Below are 24,544 nucleotides of genomic sequence, written 5' to 3'. Positions count from 1 at the left end.
GAAACAGATAATGCAGAATAATATTATTGCACCGCCTGCGGCGGTGCACTAACCTCAGGGGCATGTTGAGGCTTTTATTTTGAAATTTTTGTTAAGCTTAATTTCAAAGGTCCACACTAATCCCATGTGTAATAGTCATTGGGTTAAATCAGTTATATAATGCTCAAAACACAAGTAGTTGATGTAAAAATATTCAAGGCTTTTATTTTGAAATTTTCTTTATGCTTCATTTCAAAAGGCCAAACTAATCCCATGTGTATCAGTGCTTTGGATAAAAAAGTCACATAAAGCCAAAAAGAGCAATAACATGATGTAAAAATATTCAAGGCTTTTATTTTGAAATTTTCAGTATGCTTCATTTTAATATTCCAAACTAATCCCATGTGTAACGGTGACTGAGTTAAATCAGTTAAATACAGCCCATAGCAGCAAGTAGTTGTAAAGGCCAGTTCAGTCCTCCTGGTCTTCCACTATAGTTAGAACTACAGTGATGCGTATTTGTAGTCCTAACCAGCAGCCAATAGCCTCCTGAGTTCCGTTGCTATGGTAAATAATTCTCTCTGCCAACTGTCAGCTGTGAGTGAGACATGCAGGTGGAAACAATTCTCTGTTTGAGCCAGCCAGTTTGAACTAAAAAAAGCATTGGAAACAACTCCTTCCCGTTCGGGAACCGTAATACATATTCGAAAAGCGTTTGAAGCGTATGAGAGGGCTGTTTGTCGTCTCCGATAGTCCCGCAATTCATATCTCTACGTCACTCACAGTATTAACAGTGATAAGAGAAAGAAATGGTGTGCCCAGATCTGAAATTTTTGAGAAAAATATATGAAAATACATGGGAGAGAGCCTGAGAGAGCGACAGAAAATCCTGTCGCATGACTTTGCTCTGAAGCACCGTGACAGAAAACCGTAAGCCCTAGAGAAATTTCGAAAACATTTTACCGGAGCAGACTGGCGTATCAATGTCAGGACCGAGTTTGATACCAATCGTGCGATATTTGTGGGCGTGACGGCGATTTCAAAATTATTTTGGGCTCAAAAATTCTCTTCATTTCTCACTCTAAAAAAGCGGCAGTTGGTGTCAGTTATGCTCTGCGTTTCAGCAGTTGGAAATTTGGCTCGTTTTTCGCTTTTTACGTCGCCATCGTAAGTCCAATTCCTTATAAAAATAATAGCTCCCTTCTCGGCATCGAGCCGCACGTTTTGATACCACTTTTGTGGGGGTACACGCAGCGGTACGAGCCGCATTAACGGTGATGGAAGAAAAATAAATCTATAAAGATACTAGAAAATTCCTGAAGAAATTTAACCGGGGCCTGCCAAAGTGTGCCCGTTGGTTTGGACCCAGCGTTCTGATGCTAGCAATTAGCATCAATGCTAAAGAAAGCTGCAATCATATGAGGAGAATCACAAGAATGTTTACTAACATGTACTTGCACCATTCAGTATGATAAAGTGAGTGTATCAGCTAAAATTAGCAAAAATGCTAATGTTAGCGTGATTGCTGTCACTAGCATGTGGGACATCACTAGGATGTTCTCTATAATGGACTTACTCTATTCAGTATACTAAACATGGCTAATAAGTCAAATAAATAGCTAATAGTTTATTTAAGCTAAAATGCTAATGCTAATGAACTGCCTTGCTGTGCAAGGCAGTTCCCTAACCTCAGAGAAAAAGATAATGCAGAATAATATTATTGCACCGCCTGCGGCGGTGCACTAACCTGGGGGGCATATTGAGGCTTTTATTTTGAAATTTGCAGTAAGTTTCATATTAAATGCCCACAGTATTCCATTGTGTAACAGTGCTTTGGATAAAAAAGTCACATAAAGCCAAAAAGACTAATTACATGATGTAAAAATATTCAAGGCTTTTATTTTGAAATTTTTGTTAAGCTTCATTTCAAAGGGCCAGACAAATCCCATGTATAACACTCAATGGATTAAATCAGTGATATAATGCTCAAAAGACTAATTACATGATGTAAAACTTCTCAAGGCTTTTATTTTGAAATTTTTGTTAAGCTTCATTTCAAAGGGCCAAACTAATCCCATGTCTAATAGTCATTTGGTGAAATCAGTTATATAAAGCTCAAAGGAGCAAATATCTGATGTAAAAATTTTCAAGGCTTTTATTTTAAAATTTTCAGTGAGCTTAATTTTAAATTGCCACACTAAATCCATGTGTAACAATGGTTGGATAAAATCAGTTATAAAAAGCCCAAAACACAAGTAGTTCTAAAGGCCAGCTCAGTCCTCCTCTGTAGTAACTGACAGTTCCACCATGTTGTAGTTCTGACATTAGAAGGGCATGTTATCATGTTGTCTGTAATTGACTTACTGCACTCAGTATATTAAACATGGCTAATAAGTAAGAAAATAGCTAATAGCTTATTTAAGATAAAAGGCTAATGCTAATGAACTGCCTTGCTGCGCAAGGCAGTTCCCTAACCTGGGAGAAAAATATAATGCATGCTAACATTATTGCACCGCCTATGGCGGTGCATTAATCTGAGGGGGATATTGAGGCTTTTATTTTGAAAAAATACATAAGCTTCATATTAAATGACCACACTAATTAAAATGTCTAACAGTGTTTGGGTTAAATCCGTTATTTACTGGCCAAAACAGCCAATAGTTCTAAATGGCAGCTCAGCCCTCTGTTTTAGCTGAGTATTGATTAGAACTACAGTGATGCGTATTTGTAGTCCTAACCAGCAGCCAATCCCCTCCTGTGTTCCATTGCTATGGTTATCCATCCTTTGCTAACTGTCATGTGTGTGTGACACAGAGAGGTGGAAAAAGATTTCTATCTTTGTGAGACACCCCATTGGTTTATATGGAAAAAGCAGCCTGAACAACTCCTTGCCGTTCAGGAACCGTAATACATATTCGAAAAGCGTTTGAAGCATATGAGACGGCTATTTGTCGTCTCCCATAGTACTGCAAGTCATATTTGTAGCTCACTCACAGTAATTGCAGTGATGAGACAAAAATGGTGCATGCAGAGCTCAGAAATTTTTCAGAAATACATGGAAGTGAATCTGGGAGAGCGTCAGTTATCCTGGCGCATGATTTCGCTCTGAAGCACCTTGACAGAAAACCGTAAGCCCTAGAGAAATTTCGAAAACATTTTACCGGAGCAGGCATGCGTATCAATGTCATGACCAAGTTTGATACCAATCGGGCGATATCTGTGGGTGTGAGGGCGATTTCAAAATTAATGTGGGGTCAAACATTCTCTTCATTTCTCACTCTAAAAAAGCGGCAGTTGGTGTCAGTTATGCTCTGCGTTTCGGCAGTTGGAAATTTGGCTCGTTTTTTGCTTTTTACGTCGCCATCGTAAGTCCGATTCCTTATAAAAATAATAGCTCCAATGCCTGGAATAAGCCGCACGTTTTGATACCACTTTTGTGGGTGGGCACGCAGCGGTACGAGCCGCATTAACGGTAACGGAAGAAGTAATATATAACTAGAAAATTCCTGAAGAAATTTAACCGGGGCCTGCCAAAGTGTGCCCGTCGGTTTGGACCCAGCGTTCTGATGCTAGCAATTAGCATCAATGCTAAAGAAAGCTGCAATCATATGAGGAGAATCACAAGAATGTTTACTAACATGTACTTGCACCATTCAGTATGATAAAGTGAGTGTATCAGCTAAAATTAGCAAAAATGCTAATGTTAGCGTGATTGCTGTCACTAGCATGTGGGACATCACTAGGATGTTCTCTATAATGGACTTACTCTATTCAGTATACTAAACATGGCTAATAAGTCAAATAAATAGCTAATAGTTTATTTAAGCTAAAATGCTAATGCTAATGAACTGCCTTGCTGTGCAAGGCAGTTCCCTAACCTCAGAGAAAAAGATAATGCAGAATAATATTATTGCACCGCCTGCGGCGGTGCACTAACCTGGGGGGCATATTGAGGCTTTTATTTTGAAATTTGCAGTAAGCTTCATATTAAATGCCCACAGTATTCCATTGTGTAACAGTGCTTTGGATAAAAAAGTCACATAAAGCCAAAAAGACTAATTACATGATGTAAAAATGGACAAGGCTTTTATTTTGAAATTTTTGTTAAGCTTCATTTCAAAGGGCCCAACGAATCCCATGTCTAACAGTCATTGTGTTGAATCAGTTATATAATGCTCGAAAGAGCAGTTATGTGATGTAAAAATATTCAAGGCTTTTATTTTGAAATTTTTGTTAAACTTCATTTCAAAGGGCCAGACAAATCCCATGTATAACACTCAATGGATTAAATCAGTTATATAATGCTCAAAAGCTCAAATGCTCAAATAATAGCTCCAATGCCGGGAATAAGCCGCACGTTTTGATACCACTTTTGTGGGTGGGCACGCAGCGGTATGAGCCGCATTAACGGTAACGGAAGAAGTAATATATAATAAAGAGACATTCTATTGGGTGTAGAATAATAGGTGCCTGCCATGCAATGCATGGAGGCAGTACTGACTTGCTTCGCAAGTCAGTACTGCTCTCCTTATGCATTGCTATTGGCAGGCTCCAACTATACTTTATTTATTTATGTTCCTCAGACGTGTGCAACCTTACATTGTATTTTGTTGCTCTAGGTTTTTCCAGACGCACACTTTGCGCCGTCTAGTGGTGCCTGGATGCTCCAGTATGTGACTGAGCCAGGTTTTCTGTTTCCTTCTTCTCCTCTGCTTTTTATGCAAAATACAGAGGCATGATGGAATCAATGCTTGGAGTTATCTGCTTCCCCTCCACCATGTGATAAATTATTCAGTCATGAGCAGACACACACTGGGTGTGTGTGAGCAGTGCCATGCAGTTTATGTTTGCAACAAAAACAAAGCTATGGAGAAAATTTTAGGACAGAAAATGAGGCATAGATGGACTTTATTTTTGTTATAGAGAGAGATCAAAAATAAAACCGAGGTTCTTTATTACTGAAGGTTAATTTAATGCCATTATCAGATCAAGTGGTTTACTAAACAGGTTAATTTTCAGACATTCTGCTCCAGGCACAACAACTTCTGTTGTGCCTGAATCTCAATGCAGAAAAAATCAAGACATCCAGGTTTTTATGTAGTTAAGTATTTATGGATGAATACAGTATCATCTGTATAACAGTGAAAATTAGCTTCTGTCTTGGATTTGGCCTGTGTTATGTTTTTCATTTATATTTTCTTTTCTGTTCAGGTTTTCTTCTTGACTTGTTGTCTTCATTTTCATTTACCTCTAGGCTTTGTCTCTTGTTTCTCTGCAGTTCCTGTCCCTGAAGCCAGTCCAATAACATTTGGAATCCTACTTGCTCTACCATCATGAGCGTGGCAACTCTCTCACCTGTGAGTCCTGAGCCTCCATCCCCAAAGCTCATGTTCATCACAGACGTCGAGCCCTCCCTGCACCCTGCCAACGCCCCTGTGTGTCCAGATATGGCTCATCAGTCTCTGAATGGAGCCTCTTCCCTTGGCCCTAAGAGCAACCAGTCCAACCTCACCGGTGAAGAGTCTATTACTGATCCAGTCTTCTCCCAGAGGTATGGAATCTCCCACAATGATGATGATATCTGCTTAAACTTGCAGTGTAGGTCCTTTTCCCTCTCCTGGACAATGAGGGTGCAACATTGAAGATGTTTTGTGATGGTTGTTTTTGCAGTGATCACTAGACTTCTATTTTATATGGAGGATCAAAAAGTTAGGTGACTTGACTTGACCATAGCAACCTATTTCTTCATGCTGATGAGTTGTTTCAAAGTGCTGCAGAGATGTGCTGATTCTATTCCAGCGATAAAGTCTGGGAATGAAGAGCACAAAGAATTTTTAGACGATGCATGGCTGCTTGGTCCGCTGCTTTTAACTGCTAAAACTGCTACGCTAAATGTCCTCAACACTGAACTCCGGGGAAAAAAACAAACATCGGTCCAACATAAGTGCAGTTAATACATACAAAACAAACTTTGTGTTTAGAAGACACATCTGAACACTGGGAAGCTAAAACATTTTTTGAACCTGAAAAAATGATCTCAACAATCAAAGAGCAGGATGAGGACCCGGACGATTTCTGCACACATCTGGATGAAGTGACAGCGGAGTTGAGTTCATGTTTTGATGACTTAAATGTCATGGAGGACATTGCTACATTTTTCTCAAACCCCTTTCAGCACATTGAAATAGAGCACATAGCAGCAGAACTTCATTATGCATTTTCATTGCAAACTATTGAGGACAAAGAGATAAATTATTTGCATAATTACATGAAACTGATAGCCAGATTAAGAGACAATGACTTTTGGGGACTTCTAAGCAGAGATAAGTTCCCTCTTCTCATTATATATGCACTAAAATTGAATACTTATTTTGGCTCCATTTACCTGTGAAAGGGAGCATTTTCACAGATGAAAAGAATCTAACTATAGGAGCCCCTTCCTGACTGAGACCTGGCAGACTGCAACAGACTGGCTGTCTGCATCTATGAACCAAACTACAGAGAACTTACAGAAAGACTTTGTTGTGAAACATCACATTGACTTGAAGGAGCTTTACAGGCCTCCTCCTTCTAGCACTGTGAAAGGTGATACTGAATCAGATTGTTCAGAGATTGTTCAGTTTATTTGTTTAGGGAAGCTATTGCCACACCTCCTGCTATTTCACATTAAAAGGAAATGTGGCCACTTTAACAAGTAAAGCTCTTCCAGAACAATTCTTTAAATGGTAGCATATGTTGCATATGTGCTGATTACAAAATGTGCTAATTTTCCCCTTCTGTTAAAGAAATATGAAGAACTGGGGTGTATCATGGGGTAGTGGTAGAGCGGATGTCCATGTACAGAGGCCATCCTGGGTTCGATTCCCAACCTTGAGACCTTCGCTGCATGTCTTCCTCTCTTTGCCCATTTCCTGTGGTAGCTGTTAATAAAGGCCCATAGTTCTAAAGATTTTTTTTTTTTAAAAGAACAGTAAATGTACAGTAGTTATTTAAATGAGCCTTGTTCATGCCTCATTTCCACTAAGCATGAACCTTATTTCCATGAAGCATAGAAATGAAGTTCCATGCCTCAAGACAGATTTGTTCCCTATCACTAGAATGTCTGGGTTTTCGATTTCTCCCTAGAATGGCTGAACAGGGCCAAAAGGCCCTGAGTCCACCCTGACGACTCTGATGGCTCAAATTAGCATTCTTCTTCAATTGTAAATGTGGCCGTTGACCGTCAGGCCAGAATGTAGGAATGTGAATAGTCCATGTTGGGGGTGGGTATCTATGATACCTGCAGGAGATCAGATCTCCTGTAGGTAGTGCTCTTCAGTTTAGTTTTGAAGCATACATGAAGTGTTTTTGGAGAGATGTGACCTTTTGCAGCTGATCCATGATGTTGTGCTGCATTATCCAGGTCATTTTGCCAAATGTACATAGAGTTTGCAAAACATACAATCTGTTTCAAAAAATATGCAAAGGTTTTTCTAAAAGAAATGAGTAATGTTTCTCTTTGAAATAAAGCTAAGAGGGTATTAATTGTGTTGATCCACCTCAAAAAAATCATGCAAAAAGTGTAAGCAAAAGAAATCTGGGAGACTTTGCACATGCAAATTTGCATGCAGCCTTTTGTGCTGTGGAGGATAAATAGGTGACTGCTTCACCTATTTAGTTCACAAGAACTAATGGCATTTATTTCAGTCATAATCTTGCGGGGGGTGACCAAGGTTCCATCACTATGTGACAGCTGGTCAGCAAACCTGGCAAACATGATTGACATGGCAGCACTGAATGCACATGTGCTTTATCAGGCATGCATTGGGGTGCAGGAGAGACGGGTGGACTTCCTGGTTGAGCTTGCAAAAGAGTTCGGTAACTCTCATGTGAGTGAGAAGAAGGCACACAAGGAGAAACTGCTTCGGCAACAACCTTCCACACCCAGCTCAGGCAAAAGGGCGAAGTGTCAGGTCAACCATCGATGCAGGATGCGTGTCCTGAGGCCGAAACATCATCAGTGACCCCTCACACCCCCACCATGGACTGTTCTCCCTGCTGCCCTCTGGAAAGAGGTTCTGCAGCATCCGGTGCAGGTCCACCTGGTTCCGAAACAGCTTTTTCCCACTTGCCATCAGACTGCTGAACTCTTAACTGGACTGCACTCAAAAACTGGTCTCCACTTTATACCTTGCACATGTACAGAGCTAAATAACTTCTATTTTACTGTCAGTCCTGCACTTTATATTTTATATTTAGATTTATATTCATATTTTATACTGTATTTTATTTTACTCACAACATTGGAACCTCAAACATTATCCTGAGCCGTATGCAACGAAATTTCGTTCTGTATACACCCTGTGCATTGAAAATGACAACAAAGTCAGTCTAAGTCGAAGTCGAAGTCTAAGGAACAATTGTGCAACTGTGAGATGCGTTGAGGCCATTACCAGGGTACTTGGCCTAGGTAATGGCCCTATTTACTGAACAAAAGCACCTGCTAGATAAAATCCTCAGGCCAGTTGGACTATCTCTAGCCTGAATAGGTATATGTCCAAATGGCCTAACTCCAGCCATTCTAGTGCCCTATATTATGAACAAATATTTGAACAAAGTGTTGAGAATAAATAATTCTGTTTTTTCTTCTATCTCTTTTAGCAAGTTGCAAAGCTAAAGGAAATGACATGTTAGCCCTCAAAGCTAGGATTAAAGGATATGACACATTAGGGAACGCCCTCTTTAGGGCGTAGCTTAGATAGAGGCTAACAAAGAGAATTACCAACTTTTGTTTGATGCCATTCTGTCCTGCTAAAGGTAGCATGAGAAAGGGACCAGCTGTATTTTGATATTAATAAATGGAATTTATGAATTCAACTCACTGACTCTTCTTTAACCTCACACATCAAGAACTTAGCATGGAGAATGGATAAATTCTCCACAAAAGCTAAGTGTGGTTACCCAAAAGAAGCATGATCAGGAGCTTCTCTTTTTTTAGACTTTATTTTTCCAAAGTTTTTGGAGCATATAGAAAAAAAAGCAACAACAGAGAAACAAACAAAACAAAACACATGTGAAATTCACAGGAACATGTCACATCTTATCTGTGAAAATTTGTCATTTTTTACAGAATGTGACATCGGGGGCAGTTCCCCTGGATTGGCAGACTGGGGTGGTGGTCCCCCTGTTCAAAAAGGGGGACCGGAGGGTGTGCTCCAATTATAGAGGGGTCACACTCTTAAGCCTCCCTGGCAAGGTCTATTCAGGGGTCCTGGAGAGGAGGGTCCGTCGGATAGTCGAACCTCGGATTCAGGAAGAGCAGTGTGGTTTTCGTCCTGGTCGTGGAACACTGGACCAGCTCTACACCCTCAGCAGGGTCCTGGAGGGTGCATGGGAGTTCGCCCAACCAGTCTACATGTGTTTTGTGGACTTGGAGAAGGCGTTCGACCGTGTCCCTCGGGGAGCCCTGTGGGGGGTTCTCCGGGAGTATGGGGTACCGGGCCCTTTGATATGGGCTGTCAGGTCCCTGTATGACCGGTGTCAGAGTCTGGTCCGCATTGCCGGCAGTAAGTCGGGCTCGTTTCCGGTGAGAGTTGGACTCCGCCAGGGCTGCCCTTTGTCACCGATTCTGTTCATCACTTTCATGGACAGAATTTCTAGGCGCAGCCAAGGTGTTGAGGGGATCCGATTTGGTGGCCTCAGGATCTCATCTCTGCTTTTCGCAGACGATGTGGTCCTTTTGGCTTCATCAGATCGTGATCTGCAGCTCTCGCTGGATCGGTTCGCAGCCGAGTGTGAAGCGGCCGGGATGGGGATCAGTGCCTCCAAATCCGAGGCCATGGTATTGAGCCGGAAAAGGGTAGAGTGCCTTCTCCGGGTCAGGGGGGGTGTCCTGCCCCAAGTGGAGGAGTTTAAGTATCTCGGGATCTTGTTCACGAATGGGGGAAGAAGGGAGCGGGAGATCGACAGGCGGATTGGCGCAGCGTCTGCTGTCAAGCGGGCGCTGTACCGGTCCGTCGTGGTGAAGAGAGAGCTGAGCCAAAAAGCGAAGCTCTCGATTTACCGGTCGATCTACGTTCCCACCCTCATCTATGGTCATGAGCTTTGGGTCATGACCGAAAGAACGAGATCGCGGATACAAGCGGCCGAAATGGGTTTTCTCCGTAGGGTGGCTGGGCTCTCCCTTAGAGATAGGGTGAGAAGCTCAGTCATCCGGGAGGGACTCAGAGTAGAGCCGCTGCTCCTTCACATCGAGAGGAGCCAGTTGAGGTGGCTTGGGCATCTGGTCAGGATGCCTCCTGGACGCCTCCCTGGTGAGGTGTTCCGGGCACGTCCCACCGGGAGGAGGCCCCGGGGAAGACCCAGGACACGCTGGAGGGACTATGTCTCTCGGCTGGCCTGGGAACGCCTCGGGATTCCCCCGGAGGAGCTGGAAGAAGTGGCTGGGGAGAGGGAAGTCTGGGCCTCCCTTCTGAAGCTGCTACCCCCGCGACCCGACCTCGGATAAGCGGAAGAAGATGGATGGATGGATGGATTTACAGAATGTGTAAAGCAGTCCCATCAATATTTCCTTCCCTTAGGCTGCTGATCTTATATGTTCCATAGTCTATATCAGAATACCTAATAAGGGAGTGTCTCTTGTGAGCCAACATTTTGTGATGGGTTTTTTGCACTCATAAGTTTCTCTGTTAATTCATCACTGCATTGATAAAATGCCTAGATTTAGAAGGGACTTTTATTATTCAGTGTGTCAAATACATTTGCAAAAAGATCTCAAAAACATTTTTCTCAGGTGTGTAGAATTTTGAGGAAAGGTTTCTGACTTGGATGGAATGCAGCATTCAGCTAATGAAAAGTAGAAAATTAAACACCACCAACAAGTGGGACTTTCCAACAAAATATTTTTCTTTATAAATTGTACTGTATTCTTGTTTAGATTTAAACTAACAGGGAAACTTTAGATTTTCCTCCATAGATGTGCAGCTATGAAGTTAAATACATTTGCTAATTTGACACAAAGGAGGGGAGATGCTGCATTATGTCTATTCTAAGCAAAGTTTAAGATTTAACTATATTCAGCAAAAAATAAAAAATGTAATACAAATTGTGTAGCTACCATCAGAGTAAAAAAAAAACCAAACACACCATGGTTTGGAGTTATTTTTAAACACATTTAGGACTTTTTATGGTATTGCTTGTTTTTCACAAATTTGAGTTTTGAATTGTGACTTCCAACACCCAAACATATGTTATTGTTCAGATATTTATAAGTTAGAACTTTATCAGAACTATTTGCCAAGAAAGCTAAATTTACATTTAGTACTGAGAAGACATATAGATAATTCTGGGTGTAGATTCTCATTCTTTATTGTATTTATTTCTCATGTGTTCTGCTTTAAGGACAAAGAAACCTCCTCCTCTCCACACCGGAGCCGACTGGAAGGTCGTCCTCCATCTGCCAGAGATTGAGAAGTGGCTAAGAGCAACCAGTGACAGAGTTGCTCAACTCACACACTCTGTTGGACAAGACACTGACAACAGACATGTGGATGTCCACCTAGTACAACTTAAGGTAGGCAAAATGCGTGCTCTTCCTGTTACTATGGCAACTCTTACATGCACCTCTGGGCATCAGGGGTGCATGCAAGATTTACGACAATCTTACAACGTCCTGCAGTGTGTGGTGTGTTACATGGTGGTGTCTTGGCCTGATTATGGCAGCATGTGGAGTTTATCCTGAGAACGCAGCCTGTTGAATGTGACAGGTAGCCAATCCGAAAACGTGGTGACGTAAGAATGGAGGGGAATCCCAAACAGTTGACATAGCGCAACTGAGAGTTGGGTGGACTATTATATGTGGTTATGTTTATTCAGTTAAAAATGTTAACTACGAAAAAATATAACTCACCTCCAAATCATAGTGCAGCAAATAGAGCAGCTGCTCCCGCCGTCTTTTATCAAATGCCTTTTCTTTTTGTTACGTCTTTTATCGCTTTAAATGAACCACAAACTACCACTACTGCTTCTACATCGTCATCCGTGTTTGATTATTCTAAATTCACATATGATATGTTGGGGGTTTTACTTGATTTTCTTCTGGAATCGGGATGTTCATGAGTAGAATCGGTTCGTGTGTGGTGTGTTACTCCTGCTGTGTGGCTGGACACACGAACCGATCGAACCTGTTGTACTTTTATTGGCTCTGTGGTCACAGAAGTTTCGAAAATCGGCCGATAATCCTTAAATCGTGCCGTGTGAACCCGACCTAAAACTCACAAGCTCTACTCCTCTCATCTCATCTCGACCACTGCCCCAACGCTCTCTGACTCTGGTCGCTATGGTAATGTTTGCATATCCCTTCAAAATAAGATACAGATGTGCCACAAAAACGAACATATTACTTTCGTGAAAACTTTAACTCACGATAACAACTAATGGGAGCCTTGAGCTTGTTTCTCTGCAATGAGACGGTCCCATCTGGGAGTGATGAGAGACAATAACACCTGAAGTGTTGCTTATGCACAGGGTGCTTGGTCTCTACGTGCCGAAGCAGTTTGAAGGGTTGCCTCATTAGCGAGCCAGTCACCATATCATGCAGAGCGGGCTTGGAATGTGGGAATCACCTACCGGTCCGGGATAAATCCATTCTCCTGTCTCTTCTCTGGGCCTTTTTCCCTTCGCAAAGAAACTTTCCAAAGACATCAGATCTGTTTCTTACTCATTTTGCTGCTTGTGGGCTCAATGTTGGAGCGCAAGACGTAACCGAGAGAATCCGGTTTACATGATAAAAGATCCTCCAGACTCAAATAATCCATAAAATGGAAATATTTAATTATTTCTTCTCATGGCCCGGTACCAATTGGTCCACGGACCGGTACCGGTTCACGGCCCGGGGTTAGGGAATATACAAAATACATATACAGTATATTGTATATTCTGTGAATAAATTGAATGGGCTGTTCTTGTAAAATTTGAAACATTTGGTGAAAATTGGGTTGATATGATAGATAGAAATGAACGAAATTGTTCTAATTAGAAAAAATCCAAAATAATTTAGGCTTTTCCCTCCAATTCTTGTTTTTGATGTTTTTAAAGTTGTGTTATTGTTTAACCCTGGAAAAAGGAACAATTCAAATAATCAAAAGTCTAGAAATTATGACATGTTGGGTGGATGTAAACTTCATGTGCTGAATCTCAGTGCAGTTCAGGGAAGCGACAAACCCAAACTTTTGCATAATGTGTGTGTCACAGAGCATAAAACAACAGCTTACTGTTTGGGTTCTGAGGTCATTGTGTGTGTGTGTGGGTGTGTGTGTGTATGGGGGGGGGTGTGTGTACACGCGTGTGTATGTGTACTAATGTGTCTTGTGTTATTTTTCACCAGTCTTAAAAGCTTTATTTGCGGAACTGTCACTTTGCTGCCTCTACAGTTAATAAAGACAGCAATAGAGAGATGGAACCTGATGTGCCTTCTAGTATTGAGAATACTGGGCAAATTAGCAAACAATAACAAAACACCATGTACATTTTTTTAAAAATAATTGTTAGTAATATATTGAGATCGTATGCAGATTTTTAGTGCATAAATTGCTCATGTAAAATTTAATGATTTAGCTGTGAAACAGTCTAAATTCTGCCTGACTTGATGTTTGCTTAGCCTTAGGCTCATTCGATGGTTGATGGCTCCACCTCCTGGTATTATTTCTGTATTACAACAAGGTGAAGAATATCTCTGGCATCCCACCTCCTGTGGAGATGCCGATGGGATAAAAGGCATGTCATATGTAACCAGTCTCATCTCTTTTAAATTTTCCAAAGAAAACTGTTCTGTTGAGAGGACTCAAATGCTTCACCTAACTCTAGAAAACTTCCTAAAACATATTTATTAATTATTGAAGAATTCATTGTCTAAGTCTGCTGAATCACAGGAATTTCTCTGTATTAATATTTTCAAAATTTATAGTGATATTTCCACAAAATGTAGAGCACAAAGTGGTATACAACAATACATTATAGAATTATACATGATTCAAAACAAAATGTGATGTGAAAAATGTATTCAGCCCCCTTTACTCTGAGTGCAACCAATTGCCTTCAGAAGTTGCCTGATGATTGCTAATTACTAAACAGAGTGTAATCTGATCTCAGAACACATCCAGCTGCTCTGTGACGCCTCAGAGGTTCACAGGATATTGGAGAGCAAACAGTATCATAAAGTCCAAGGAACACAACAAACAGGCCAAGAAGTTTAAAGCAGGCTTTGGCTCTAAAAATATTTCCCAAACTTTGAACATCTCTCTGTTTAATATATCATTTGGAAATGGAAACAGTCTGGCACAAATGTAAACCTACCAAGACGAGGCCATACACTTAAACGTCCAGCTGATCAAGGAGAGCTCTGATCACAGATGCAGCCAAGAAGCCCATGGTGACTCTGGACCAGATGCAGAGATTCACACCTCAGGTGGGGGAATCTGTCCACAGGACAACTATCAGTCATCACTGCACGTTGTTTCTTCACCATTAGAACATTTAGCATGATTGAGCATGATTGACGGCGGTAAGCCCCTCCTCCTGGCTCTGATTGGGTGTTTTTGACCTGGGAGGTGTTTTTCTGCATGCAGCAGTAGTAGCTCAGATTATCTGACTCTTACTCTACACTGTCATGATATGGTGACAGTTTTAACAAATAGTATATAGAAAAAAAACATTTTGTTACATACTGCATTATACGATCATAATAAGAATATGATGTGACAAATTCTTTTCTTGTTGTGAATTGCATGACTTTTCAGAATTTTACATTTTGAACAAATAACAGTTCATTTGGTTTGATGCATGGTATATGACTGGACTGTGTATTCTTAAAACAATATCTAATCATCTAATCTGACCAGTTCAGCTACATACTTATAAAAACAAAGTGTAAATAAAAAGTGAAATCTGAAATCCCTGTTTTAGGTTTTCCCTAACACAACTGATTTTGGGAGAAATTTAGAACAACTTGACAAATTGTCTCAATTTTAGCTATGCATACAGCAGTTCTATAATGCGTAGCTTTCTAACCCAGTAAAGTCAATATCTGACTGGATACAAACTAATCAAAGTGCTAGATAACAGTAAAATGTCATTTCTGGACTAGATTACTCACTGAGAAAACACCATCATCATCCTACCCTGACCAGACTAGCTGCTACACTAGATATGAAGCTTTTCTAAAATGTTTTGCTTGATTATTTTTGTAAAACTAAATGGCTGATGTGTTAAGTTTGAAATCCCAGCTTAAGGTTTTATTTTAGCTTGTGAAACAGGCCTCATCTGTTTTCATTGTTCCTACTGGAAAACATTTAACTTACCTACATTTATGAATTCCAAAAACAGCTAATGTCTGGTTTCTGGCTAGGACTCAGTCTCCCCTTCTGACAGGTGACATCCTGCCTGTAGGGGTTTAGAGCTTCTGTAGGTGAGGAGGTTTGTGGTTGAGCAGACTCACTGAGTGAGCCGGCGATGGGAACAGACACATCTTCAGACGGCTGTTTGAAATCACATTCATGCCCCTGGTGATCTCTCTCCTCCTTCATCATGTCCTTCCTACTCTTTTGTGGCTTTTGTTTCTTTCTTATCCTCTCCATCATCTGCAATCTCTCTCTTCCACCTCTCTCTGTATCTCTGTCATTTTTATAATGCGTTTGCCTGCAGGGCATTTTTCTATAACCCGACCTTGCCACGGAGAGACTGTAGGATATGATTATACTGATGCAGCTGCTGTCTCTCTCTCTCTGTGTGTGTGTTGTTTCTGTGTCTGGGTGTGTGTCTAAGTAATGGTATGGACTCCTCTGAACTATTCTTAGTGACATACAGCAGGTGGAGTCCAACAGCTGAACGGAGCTGCTCTGCAAGGGAGAGGCTGCTATGTGTTCTAAACACTTCCATGGGATTCTGTGAAATAGTAAGACTTTAAAAGCTACAACTACAAAACACTTTCAATAGAACATTTGACTTTTGTCCTCTCCAAAGATTAATGTCTTCCTTAGTCCTGGTAGCAGCCCGCCCACCCCCACCCCCACTTCAGTTTGTCCTGGCCTGTCTCATTTCTTTAGTGAAACCAGTGAGTAAAACAATAACAAATATTTCTAATGAGGTCTCACCATTTTTACACATTGAAGCCATGCTTTTAAACACTTGCCTCCCATTAGTTTGTGGAGGATGTCTTTGGTGTAAACAAAATCCATGATTTTCTACTCAACACCAGGCATCTACTAACATGAACATTTAACATTGTAAAAATTGTTAAGTTGGTCACATTATCACTTTAATCACCATATTATTGTTAAAAATAAGAATAATTAAAGCTGAAAATTAATCTAACACTGAATCAAACGGCATAATTATAACTATCAAAATCCTTATAATACCAAGTAGTTGTACAAAAAACTACTATGCACTTTGACAACTGTTCTTTATTAAATGAGGTTATAGACAAAAGACCAGTTAATGAATTGAATGACAGCTGAAGATGTTCGCCAACATTAAAAATATCAAGTTAGATGTTAGAATAAATAAAAATGTAAAGTAAATAAGCCATTAATTATTCTTAATTAATGGTTTGTATTGTATTGAATGTTTACAACAACATTTTAATGTCATCTTGTACATAGTTTATATTAAATGCATGTCATAACTAATTCTAGCATTTCTGAGGGTCTTCAGACTATTTGAGTCTGGAAGGTTCAGCTGTCAGTCCAGGAGAGAAATGCCATAAAAACATTGGGGCAACCGTTTCCAAGCCAGTATAGATCACAAAAAATCCCCCAAGACAAACAAAACTCATGACATTCACCCAAGCAACCTGTAAGGTGTGTGTACATGTGCATGTGTGTTTGCTTTCACTCCACACCTTGTACTTATGCTGTGACAACAGCTGTTTTTACTCTGTGTTGTATCACTGCAGTAACTGTGTGACTCTTTGGGTAGAGTCACACAGTCATGCATCATGCAGCAGCAAGGTGTGCATCTTTTACATTTTTGTAAGGTTTTTAAGCTAGTACTTGGAGGCTTAGATGTCCAAAACCGTTTTATTTAGTGGGATGTAAGAGTTTGAAGCAAGTCTGGGTGGTTACACTGAGATCATTGTAGGGAGAAGCAACACTGAGGGCGCCACCCTTTACTTTGTCAGGTGAGGAAACAGATCCCTAGGCTAGGAGTCTAATATTTTGAAAACACAATAATAAACCAAACAGCAGATCTTTGCTGGTACTCTCATATGCTGCGTCATGAAAGTGGAACCCACTGTTCTTTTGAGATGTGCCTGATAACTCCAGGACCTGGGGTTCATCACTGTTCTGACTGGTTTGGTCTCATTCTGCAGTAGAGCGAGCCTAAAAGAGGTCTGCATTATTTTAGTGATGAAGGACATTATGTTCTCTGGAAATGGACTTCACTCTTACTGCTTTCTCATTTTCTTCTTATCTGCCCCATCATGCCTTCATAGCTCTCATAGTAGCAGCCGCCATGTTTCTACCAAAGACAGCAAACATTTCAGGAAATAGAAAAATGTTGATTTTCAGTCTTTGGAGTCCAAAGTCTTAGGAGGCAAAATGCTCATGTGACTCTTCTGTTCATAGAGGAATCATGTGGATAGCAGTGACTTGACTTCATTACAACTACAAATTTAGAACTATTAATTTCAAGATTTCTGTTTGCTTTCTTGGGGTTTTATGAAGAAGAAGATTACCGTATGTGGATGCCACATTGTTCAGTGGTAGAGTTGATGGACCATAAACAGAGGCTCTAGTTCTCCACGGTTTGATTCCCAGCCCCACACCACTTGCTGCATTCTTCCCCCTTCTGTCTCTCTCTCTCTTTATCCACCTACTGTTGAAAAAGCCCCACTAGTGCCTACATGCACATATATAAAAAATGAGCTTTTCTATCAGCCATGGTCTTTGGTCTGGTACATTGCTTTTTCATTTATGCATTGCAATACATTGAGTGTGTGTGTGTGGGTGCCTGCGTGTATGTGCGAGGAGTGGGTTAGACTCGTCCTAAAATTAACCATCCAACTGTTGCCTCCTCTTCTCGACACCAACACCCTAATGGAGGAACTAGGTCACAAACGCTTCCAGCCCCCTACACACACCTCACACACCCTACTGGTGTGTTATTTCTTATATAGTAGCAACAGAGTTTTTGATGCTCTTTTCTTCTCTTTTGAAAAAGGATTTAGATTTTTTTCTCTTTTACGGTATTAAAATGAGTGATCTGAAAATATCAAAGGGCGATAAAAGGTAAGAAATGGAATATTCTTAAAACTGGATTGAAAAATCCCCTTTACCTTATGGACTGGAGTGGGATAAAGATTTGCAGGGATTTGGTTGCATGGCAGGATGAGAGGTTTATGAATGCTATATTGGTTTTTTGCTATTTTTAAATATTCATAATGTGTTTGTAAAAAAAGCAATAAAAAAACCCAACTAAAATAAAATAGTAAACACACATGGCGAGGAGAATAAACACCAAGGGAGCTGGGAAACTATTAACGTAACCAAAACAAAGAATAACTAAACACATGAAGTAAATAAACAAAATCTAACTAAAATAATTAAAAGCAGTTTAATTAAAAGTAAAGCAGGACCAAGTCTGATCTAACAGAAGATCTAAGGTAAAAGAGATAACAAACGATCAAAACTAAAACAGTGTATACCCAGAAAAACTTAAAAAACAACCCTAGATCCTAACAAAAAAAATTTCTTTATGACTGAACATTTCAGTTTTAGTTAAACCACAGAATATTATTTGTCCCTGAGTGCACTTGAAAACTGTTATCTTCCTTTCAGTATGTTTTTGGAGGAATGGCTTTGTCCTCCCTCAATGGAAATTCAGTTCATGAAAGAACCAGACTGGTTTCTTTGAACATAACTAACGACACACTCAGACAAGCTTCAACAAATATTTTTATAAAAACAATTGTTTTGATTTGTAGTTTAATAGACACTTTTCTTAACTAGTTCATAAAGTTATATATAATATTTTTCTTCCTGTTTGATCTGGAACTGTACACCAAAGATGAACTAAACATCAATAAATTCTGTTCCTGCTTTGGTTTTTGCATGTTGGCCTAAACACAGCAGTGTGTTTAAGGCAGTGGTGCCCAAAGTGGGTCCTTGATGGCCAGCATCCTGCATGTTTTAGTTCTCTCTAAAGGTGGTAGTAACAACCTTTCCAGCATGTCAATGTTCTTCTTAGGCCTCTAATGAGCCATCATTTGATCCAGGTATGTTAAATCAGAGAGAGAACTAAAACATGGAGGGCCTCAAGGACCCACTTTGGGCACCACTGGTTTAAGGTGTTACTTTAAAAGGCATCCAGAGATGCAACCATTAAAATTGTATCAGAATCTTACAAAACACGACTTTCTCATTATTTTAAAAGCAAAGCAGTCTTAGTTTAGGCAAACTTCTAAATTTGAAGAAATGATATCTTACTCATTATTTTTGCATTAATAGAAATGATCTGTTAATCTCAAGTGACCCTCAATGCCTTATGAAATTCACTTTTTATTAAAGAGGTTGATTAACAAAGGATCATCACAAAACATGATTTTAATATTTATTTTACATAATTACATTTTTCAGACTTACTTTGATCCAAATCTTTGTCAGCCTAAGAAAAGGATTGGGAGACTTTTACTGGTATGCTGCGAGTGTGTGAGGGAATCGGAGAATAGCTTCTTTTGATGAGAAAAGGAAAAGATTGTGTTTCCTGGTATATACAGAATCTCAAAATGCTTGAACACAAAAGGAAACTGTCACAGAAAAGCAGGTCTTGAAACCAACAGACTGTGCCAACATGAAAAAGCAGAAAAACCAGGTGTAACTTAAAAAGGTTCTTATTGATTCTGCACTGAGTCCATCAGGAAGGGACTTTCCATACCTTTTGTATGTAAGGATTCAGATTTAGGACTTAAAGAGATGAGATATAGTTCTCAACTGGTACTTCATTTAAATTCGTTTAAATAAGTCATGGAAATGAATTGTAGGGTTGCTGTGGATACAGCCTTATAATACATTTTAGAGTTTGCAGTGTTATCACTCAAGCTGTCCCTTTGAAGAAATAACTGTAACAAGTCTTTGTATCACAACAGCGGGTCTTGGTTGTCTTTGAAGCTGTTTAATTTGAATACTCCAGGGAAGGAGGGAACACATGGTTTTTGATCTCCAAGGTGAAATACATTGCGTTGATGGGCTGTAGTGAAGGAGTTGAAGGTTATTAGATCGAATGGGTATGGATGAGGCCAAGCTGTCATGAGCAGTTTGAACACGGCCAGTAAGAAGCCCTTGATGTTGGTGGTGATGAAGCTGAGCAGCGATTGGACCTGAAGGAAAAGTCTACTTGTTTTAGATTGATTTTGGGCAATTAGAAATGCTGCTGGATGTATGAGCTTCTGATTGACAGTTCATATCTTGAATGTACGTGACTGGAGAGTAAAAAATGTGTGTGTGTTTTTCTTATCGCTCCATTAAGTGTGTATTGCGACTGTGTGTTTGGTCGTGTTAGCTCTCTCTTTTTAATGTACCATGATGATCCACACATAGCAGTTCTGAGATAGGAGGTATGCAAAACTGCAGCACTGTAACATGTCGACCAAAAGACAGATATTCATCTTGTACTTATGATAAGAAGACACGAAACATCTGCATACTTACCAAAAACATTTTGACCTGCACTACTTTGTAATGTCTCAGTCTGAACATGAAAGTATAATCCCAGACAAACGGAGGAGCAGAATCTCCAATTGCCTTTTTGTTTTTCTAAGCCAACTTGTATACAGGATTTTGTTCTTAATTCAGTCAACAAAAAGATATGCTAATTTTCTTTTTTTAACATGGTTCTCACTTTATGGTTCTCCACTGCAATTCCAATGAAGTCCCATTGTAATTCCAGTTCACTGCAATTCCAGTGAACTTACCACTGCGATTCCAGTGAAATACCACTGTGGCTCCAATAAAAGTTTACTGCAGATTCCAGTGAAATCCAAGTGAATTTACAGTGAATTCACTGGAAGGTAATTGAATTAAAACGTAAATGTACTATGCATTTATCTATTTATCATTTCAAAAAGACACTGTTCATCACCATAACATTATATTTCAGTACCACAACAGGTCTCAACTTACAGAGTAATATAATTTATGCATTACGATAATGAAAGACATCAACACTAGCTAGCTTATAATGATATAATGACATGGTGATTCAGCTAAAGGTTTTCACCTGCAACAGTGGTTCCTTAAGATTTTCTGCCACACCCCCCATGGATTACAATAAAATCCACCCCAAAGAAGAAAAAAAAATCAACAGGGCACACACATTGTTCAAGCAGACATAAACATATACACATATTTTGTTTTCAAACTCCACTGAAGTGTATTTCACACTTCAGGTTGCAGCAAAACACACTACAACTTTCCTGCTGTAGTTCATATTGTAGTGTACAGTAATGTGCACAGGAGAGTTCTCAGTAGGTCAGAGTGTTAGCCAACATAGCATGAGACAGGCCGGCAGAGTATCTGACCTACATTCTGACTGGCTAGGTGCCTGTTATAATTCAGGAAGCGGCAGAACAAGAAGTGTTATCTTGTTCAGGGAGGTCACCATGGAGCAACATGCAACAGCAGCCAAAGATAGAAGCAGAGGATCACCCGGGGGTTCAGTGCCAGGTCACCTGCTTTCTCAAAGGCGGCACAATAGAAAAATGGGCCAGTTATAGAACTGCACACAGCAAAGTTTGAGTGGGACAAAAATTTCTATCTTTTTTTTTTAAAGTTTGAGTGGAACAAAATTTCTCTTTTCTTTTTTTTTTACAAATAGGAATGTTTCTTACTTCCATCCTGTTATGTTCCATCCTGTAGCAATTGTTACAAAGAAGAGCATTTTAATATGTTTTATGGCAAACAGGGAAGTAATAAGAGAGGCAGCAGGAGGAGGAGAGGGATTAGTGAGGGTATGTTGAATCTGGCTATGCCTGAAGCCAACAGAGAGCAGTGTGACGATGGTGCAGTGTTTCCTTGTTTAATTTCCAGAGAGAGTAGAGGAGGTCAGGCAGGCAGGGGATGTGATCCAGTCTGGAGGTTGAGAGGATCTTTGTCCTGGTGGAGGTTAGCATGTTTGGGAGTCATTCACAAGTCTGAGGTTTCCCCAGGACCTGCAGCACAGGTGGAAAAAAACAAAAACATAAAAATACAAGCCACTAGTGAGCCTGATTACCATTTAGTGTGTGTAAAAACCAGGGGGATGTGGGAGCTGCACTCTAAGCAGGATTAGTGGTTTACTGAGCTCAGTTCAGCTGCAGGTTACTTGTTACCTAGGCCTGTTTCCATGGTAATTCAATCTGGTTCTTTAACTGGTTCAGGAGCAGATTGGTTTTTGCTGTTAAAGATCAAGAAAAAAATAATTTCTCTGCCATTCTGAGTTAGGGTGTTACATAACAGGAAAATCTTAGAATAATATTTATGCTCTATGATCATGTGTTATTAAAGCGGCTTATTCTGCACCACATCAGAATCCAAATAACACTTGTTTTAAACTCTGGCCACAAAGAAAATCTGCTGGTATGATAATTCAACTTTGCATTTCTGGTTACCGTTGCCATGTGTTGTGTACTTTCACAAATCTCCAGAAGCTTCCACTAATGCAAGATAACGTCATTAGAATTGTTGCTGGTCTCTTGAACAGTTGCCAGAAAAAGAAGTTGAGGGAAGAAACTTTGGAAGAACATCATTAAGAAGTGGCTTCAGAAGAGGAGCACACTTTCAAAGTAGAAATTCTAAAATATTGATTAGAAATGAAATGTGGACAGTCATTTCTTAACATTGCATTCTGAGATACAGCCAGTGGAGCGATGGTGACGACGGTGGTAGGAGTTTGAAAATGTACATAATTATTCTGTCTTCTTTCTGTCCTTGGGCAAGACACTTGGGAGCGGTGCATGGCAGACTGTCCCAGAGCAGCTGTGGCTACCGTCCAGTAGCTTGATCAGTCTGTGAATGTGTGTGTGAATGGGAATGACTGATTTCATTGTAAAGCGTCTTTGAGGGTCCAGAAAAGTGCGATTAAGTATGATGGCCCATTACAAGTTTCCATCATAAGCGACAAAGTCAAAATTCCTCTGAATTTTCTCTCAGCATTCATAAATCATAAATGGGGGCGGTGATATCAAATATATTTGAGCTTACAGAAAAATACTAAATCCTGTGGTGACCCTGTTATTGGTTGAGTAAGTGCTTCAAATTTGAATGACATGCCACGCCTTAATCTTCTAATAAGAAATGATGTCTGGGTCTTGATTACATTGTTAACTTCTGCAACTGGCAGGTTAAAACACAGTCATTATCTTTACAGCACTTCCTCTATCTACACCTCCTGACCTTCCCGACTGTTGGGTCACAAGTTCTATCCATACCCCGACGAATACCTTCTCCCTCAATTCAGTGTGGAAAGAAACTTTTTGTCTTATCCAGCCTCTTTAGGCAGTCACTGTGATGTCATCACACACACCCTCCACAGCAGCCAACTGTGTATGTGGTCATATACTGTCCATCTCCATGTTGAGAAAAATTCCTCAGCGGGGTTAAAGAATGAGGAGCAGGGTGAGAGGAACTCCATCAGAATCCTGCTGCTTTGTGCTGTGGGTCACAAACCATTACCTGATCATGTTGATATGATGGAAACTGGCATTATGTCTTCAACCTCTTCTGACTCTTCTTCCGTTTTGAAATTTATAGATATATGTCTGACATATTTTGACAACTTGTTCAGGCATTTTGCATGTGTGGGTGGAGACCCATATGGTATATTTTGATCAACATGACATAAGCAATTCATAACATAGGAAACAGAAAGGAATTGTACATAATCACTTGGATGATGTGCAAAAGCAGTTGCACCTTGCTCATTTCTGATTTGAAAAATGTACCAAAGCGACAGAAAAACTGTAATGTTCTTGATGTCGGCACTTCATGTGGAGCCAGTCCCACATGAAACTGACTCATTGTTAAAAGTGGATCCTTGGTGTCAAACTTCCCTCCCACCTCTTCTGCTTTTTCAGTGGCATTGCTCTGCAGATGTTTTTCTATTACACACACAGTGTGTTAAGGCTGATGAGTGTATATTTGCTTTGTGACATTCTGCTCACTTTTGAATGTATGTTTAGGACATCTGTGAGGACATTTCTGACCATGTGGAGCAGATTCATGCTTTACTGGAGACAGAGTTCTCCCTGAAGCTGCTGTCCTACTCTGTAAACATCATTGTAGACATTAGGTGAGTTTCCACAAGAAAATTATTGTAGAAAGGTATAAATTCTGCGGTGTATATTAATATTTAAGTAGGCTTAATCAAAAGCACTGTTAATGTTTTTGTGTTTTTCCAGGACAGTGCAGCTGCTGTGGCACCAGCTGAGAGTCTCAGTTCTGGTTCTGAAAGAGCGTCTGCTGCAGGGTCTACAGGACCCTAACGGAAATTACACCCGGCAGACTGACATCCTGCAGGCATTCAGCCAGGACCAGCACCAGGTTGGTTTCAGATG

At 40.2% G+C, this 24,544-nt stretch overlaps 1 protein-coding gene and 1 long non-coding RNA gene across 4 annotated transcripts in view; one reads left to right on the top strand and one right to left on the bottom strand.

Moving 5' to 3' along the window:
- LOC114155592 (uncharacterized) overlaps window positions 1-24,544 on the bottom strand; it is a 226,595-nt gene that overhangs the window by 18,298 nt on the left and 183,753 nt on the right. The gene's annotated exons all lie outside the window — the stretch shown is intronic.
- Window positions 1-24,544, top strand: part of akap6 (A kinase (PRKA) anchor protein 6) — a 176,975-nt gene that overhangs the window by 7,174 nt on the left and 145,257 nt on the right. For all 3 annotated transcript variants that reach the window (XM_028035523.1, XM_028035522.1, XM_028035521.1), the window contains exons 2-5: window positions 5,258-5,530; window positions 11,359-11,530; window positions 24,170-24,279; window positions 24,389-24,530. In XM_028035523.1, coding sequence (XP_027891324.1) covers window positions 5,313-5,530; window positions 11,359-11,530; window positions 24,170-24,279; window positions 24,389-24,530 — 642 coding nt within the window. In that variant the 5' untranslated portion in view covers window positions 5,258-5,312. The remainder of the gene's footprint in view (window positions 1-5,257; window positions 5,531-11,358; window positions 11,531-24,169; window positions 24,280-24,388; window positions 24,531-24,544) is intronic.

Source organism: Xiphophorus couchianus, chromosome 13 (genome assembly GCF_001444195.1).
Source record: "Xiphophorus couchianus chromosome 13, X_couchianus-1.0, whole genome shotgun sequence".
NCBI lineage: Eukaryota > Metazoa > Chordata > Actinopteri > Cyprinodontiformes > Poeciliidae > Xiphophorus > Xiphophorus couchianus.
Note: the sequence above shows the minus strand (reverse complement) of the source record. Positions and strands in the feature narration are given on the sequence as shown.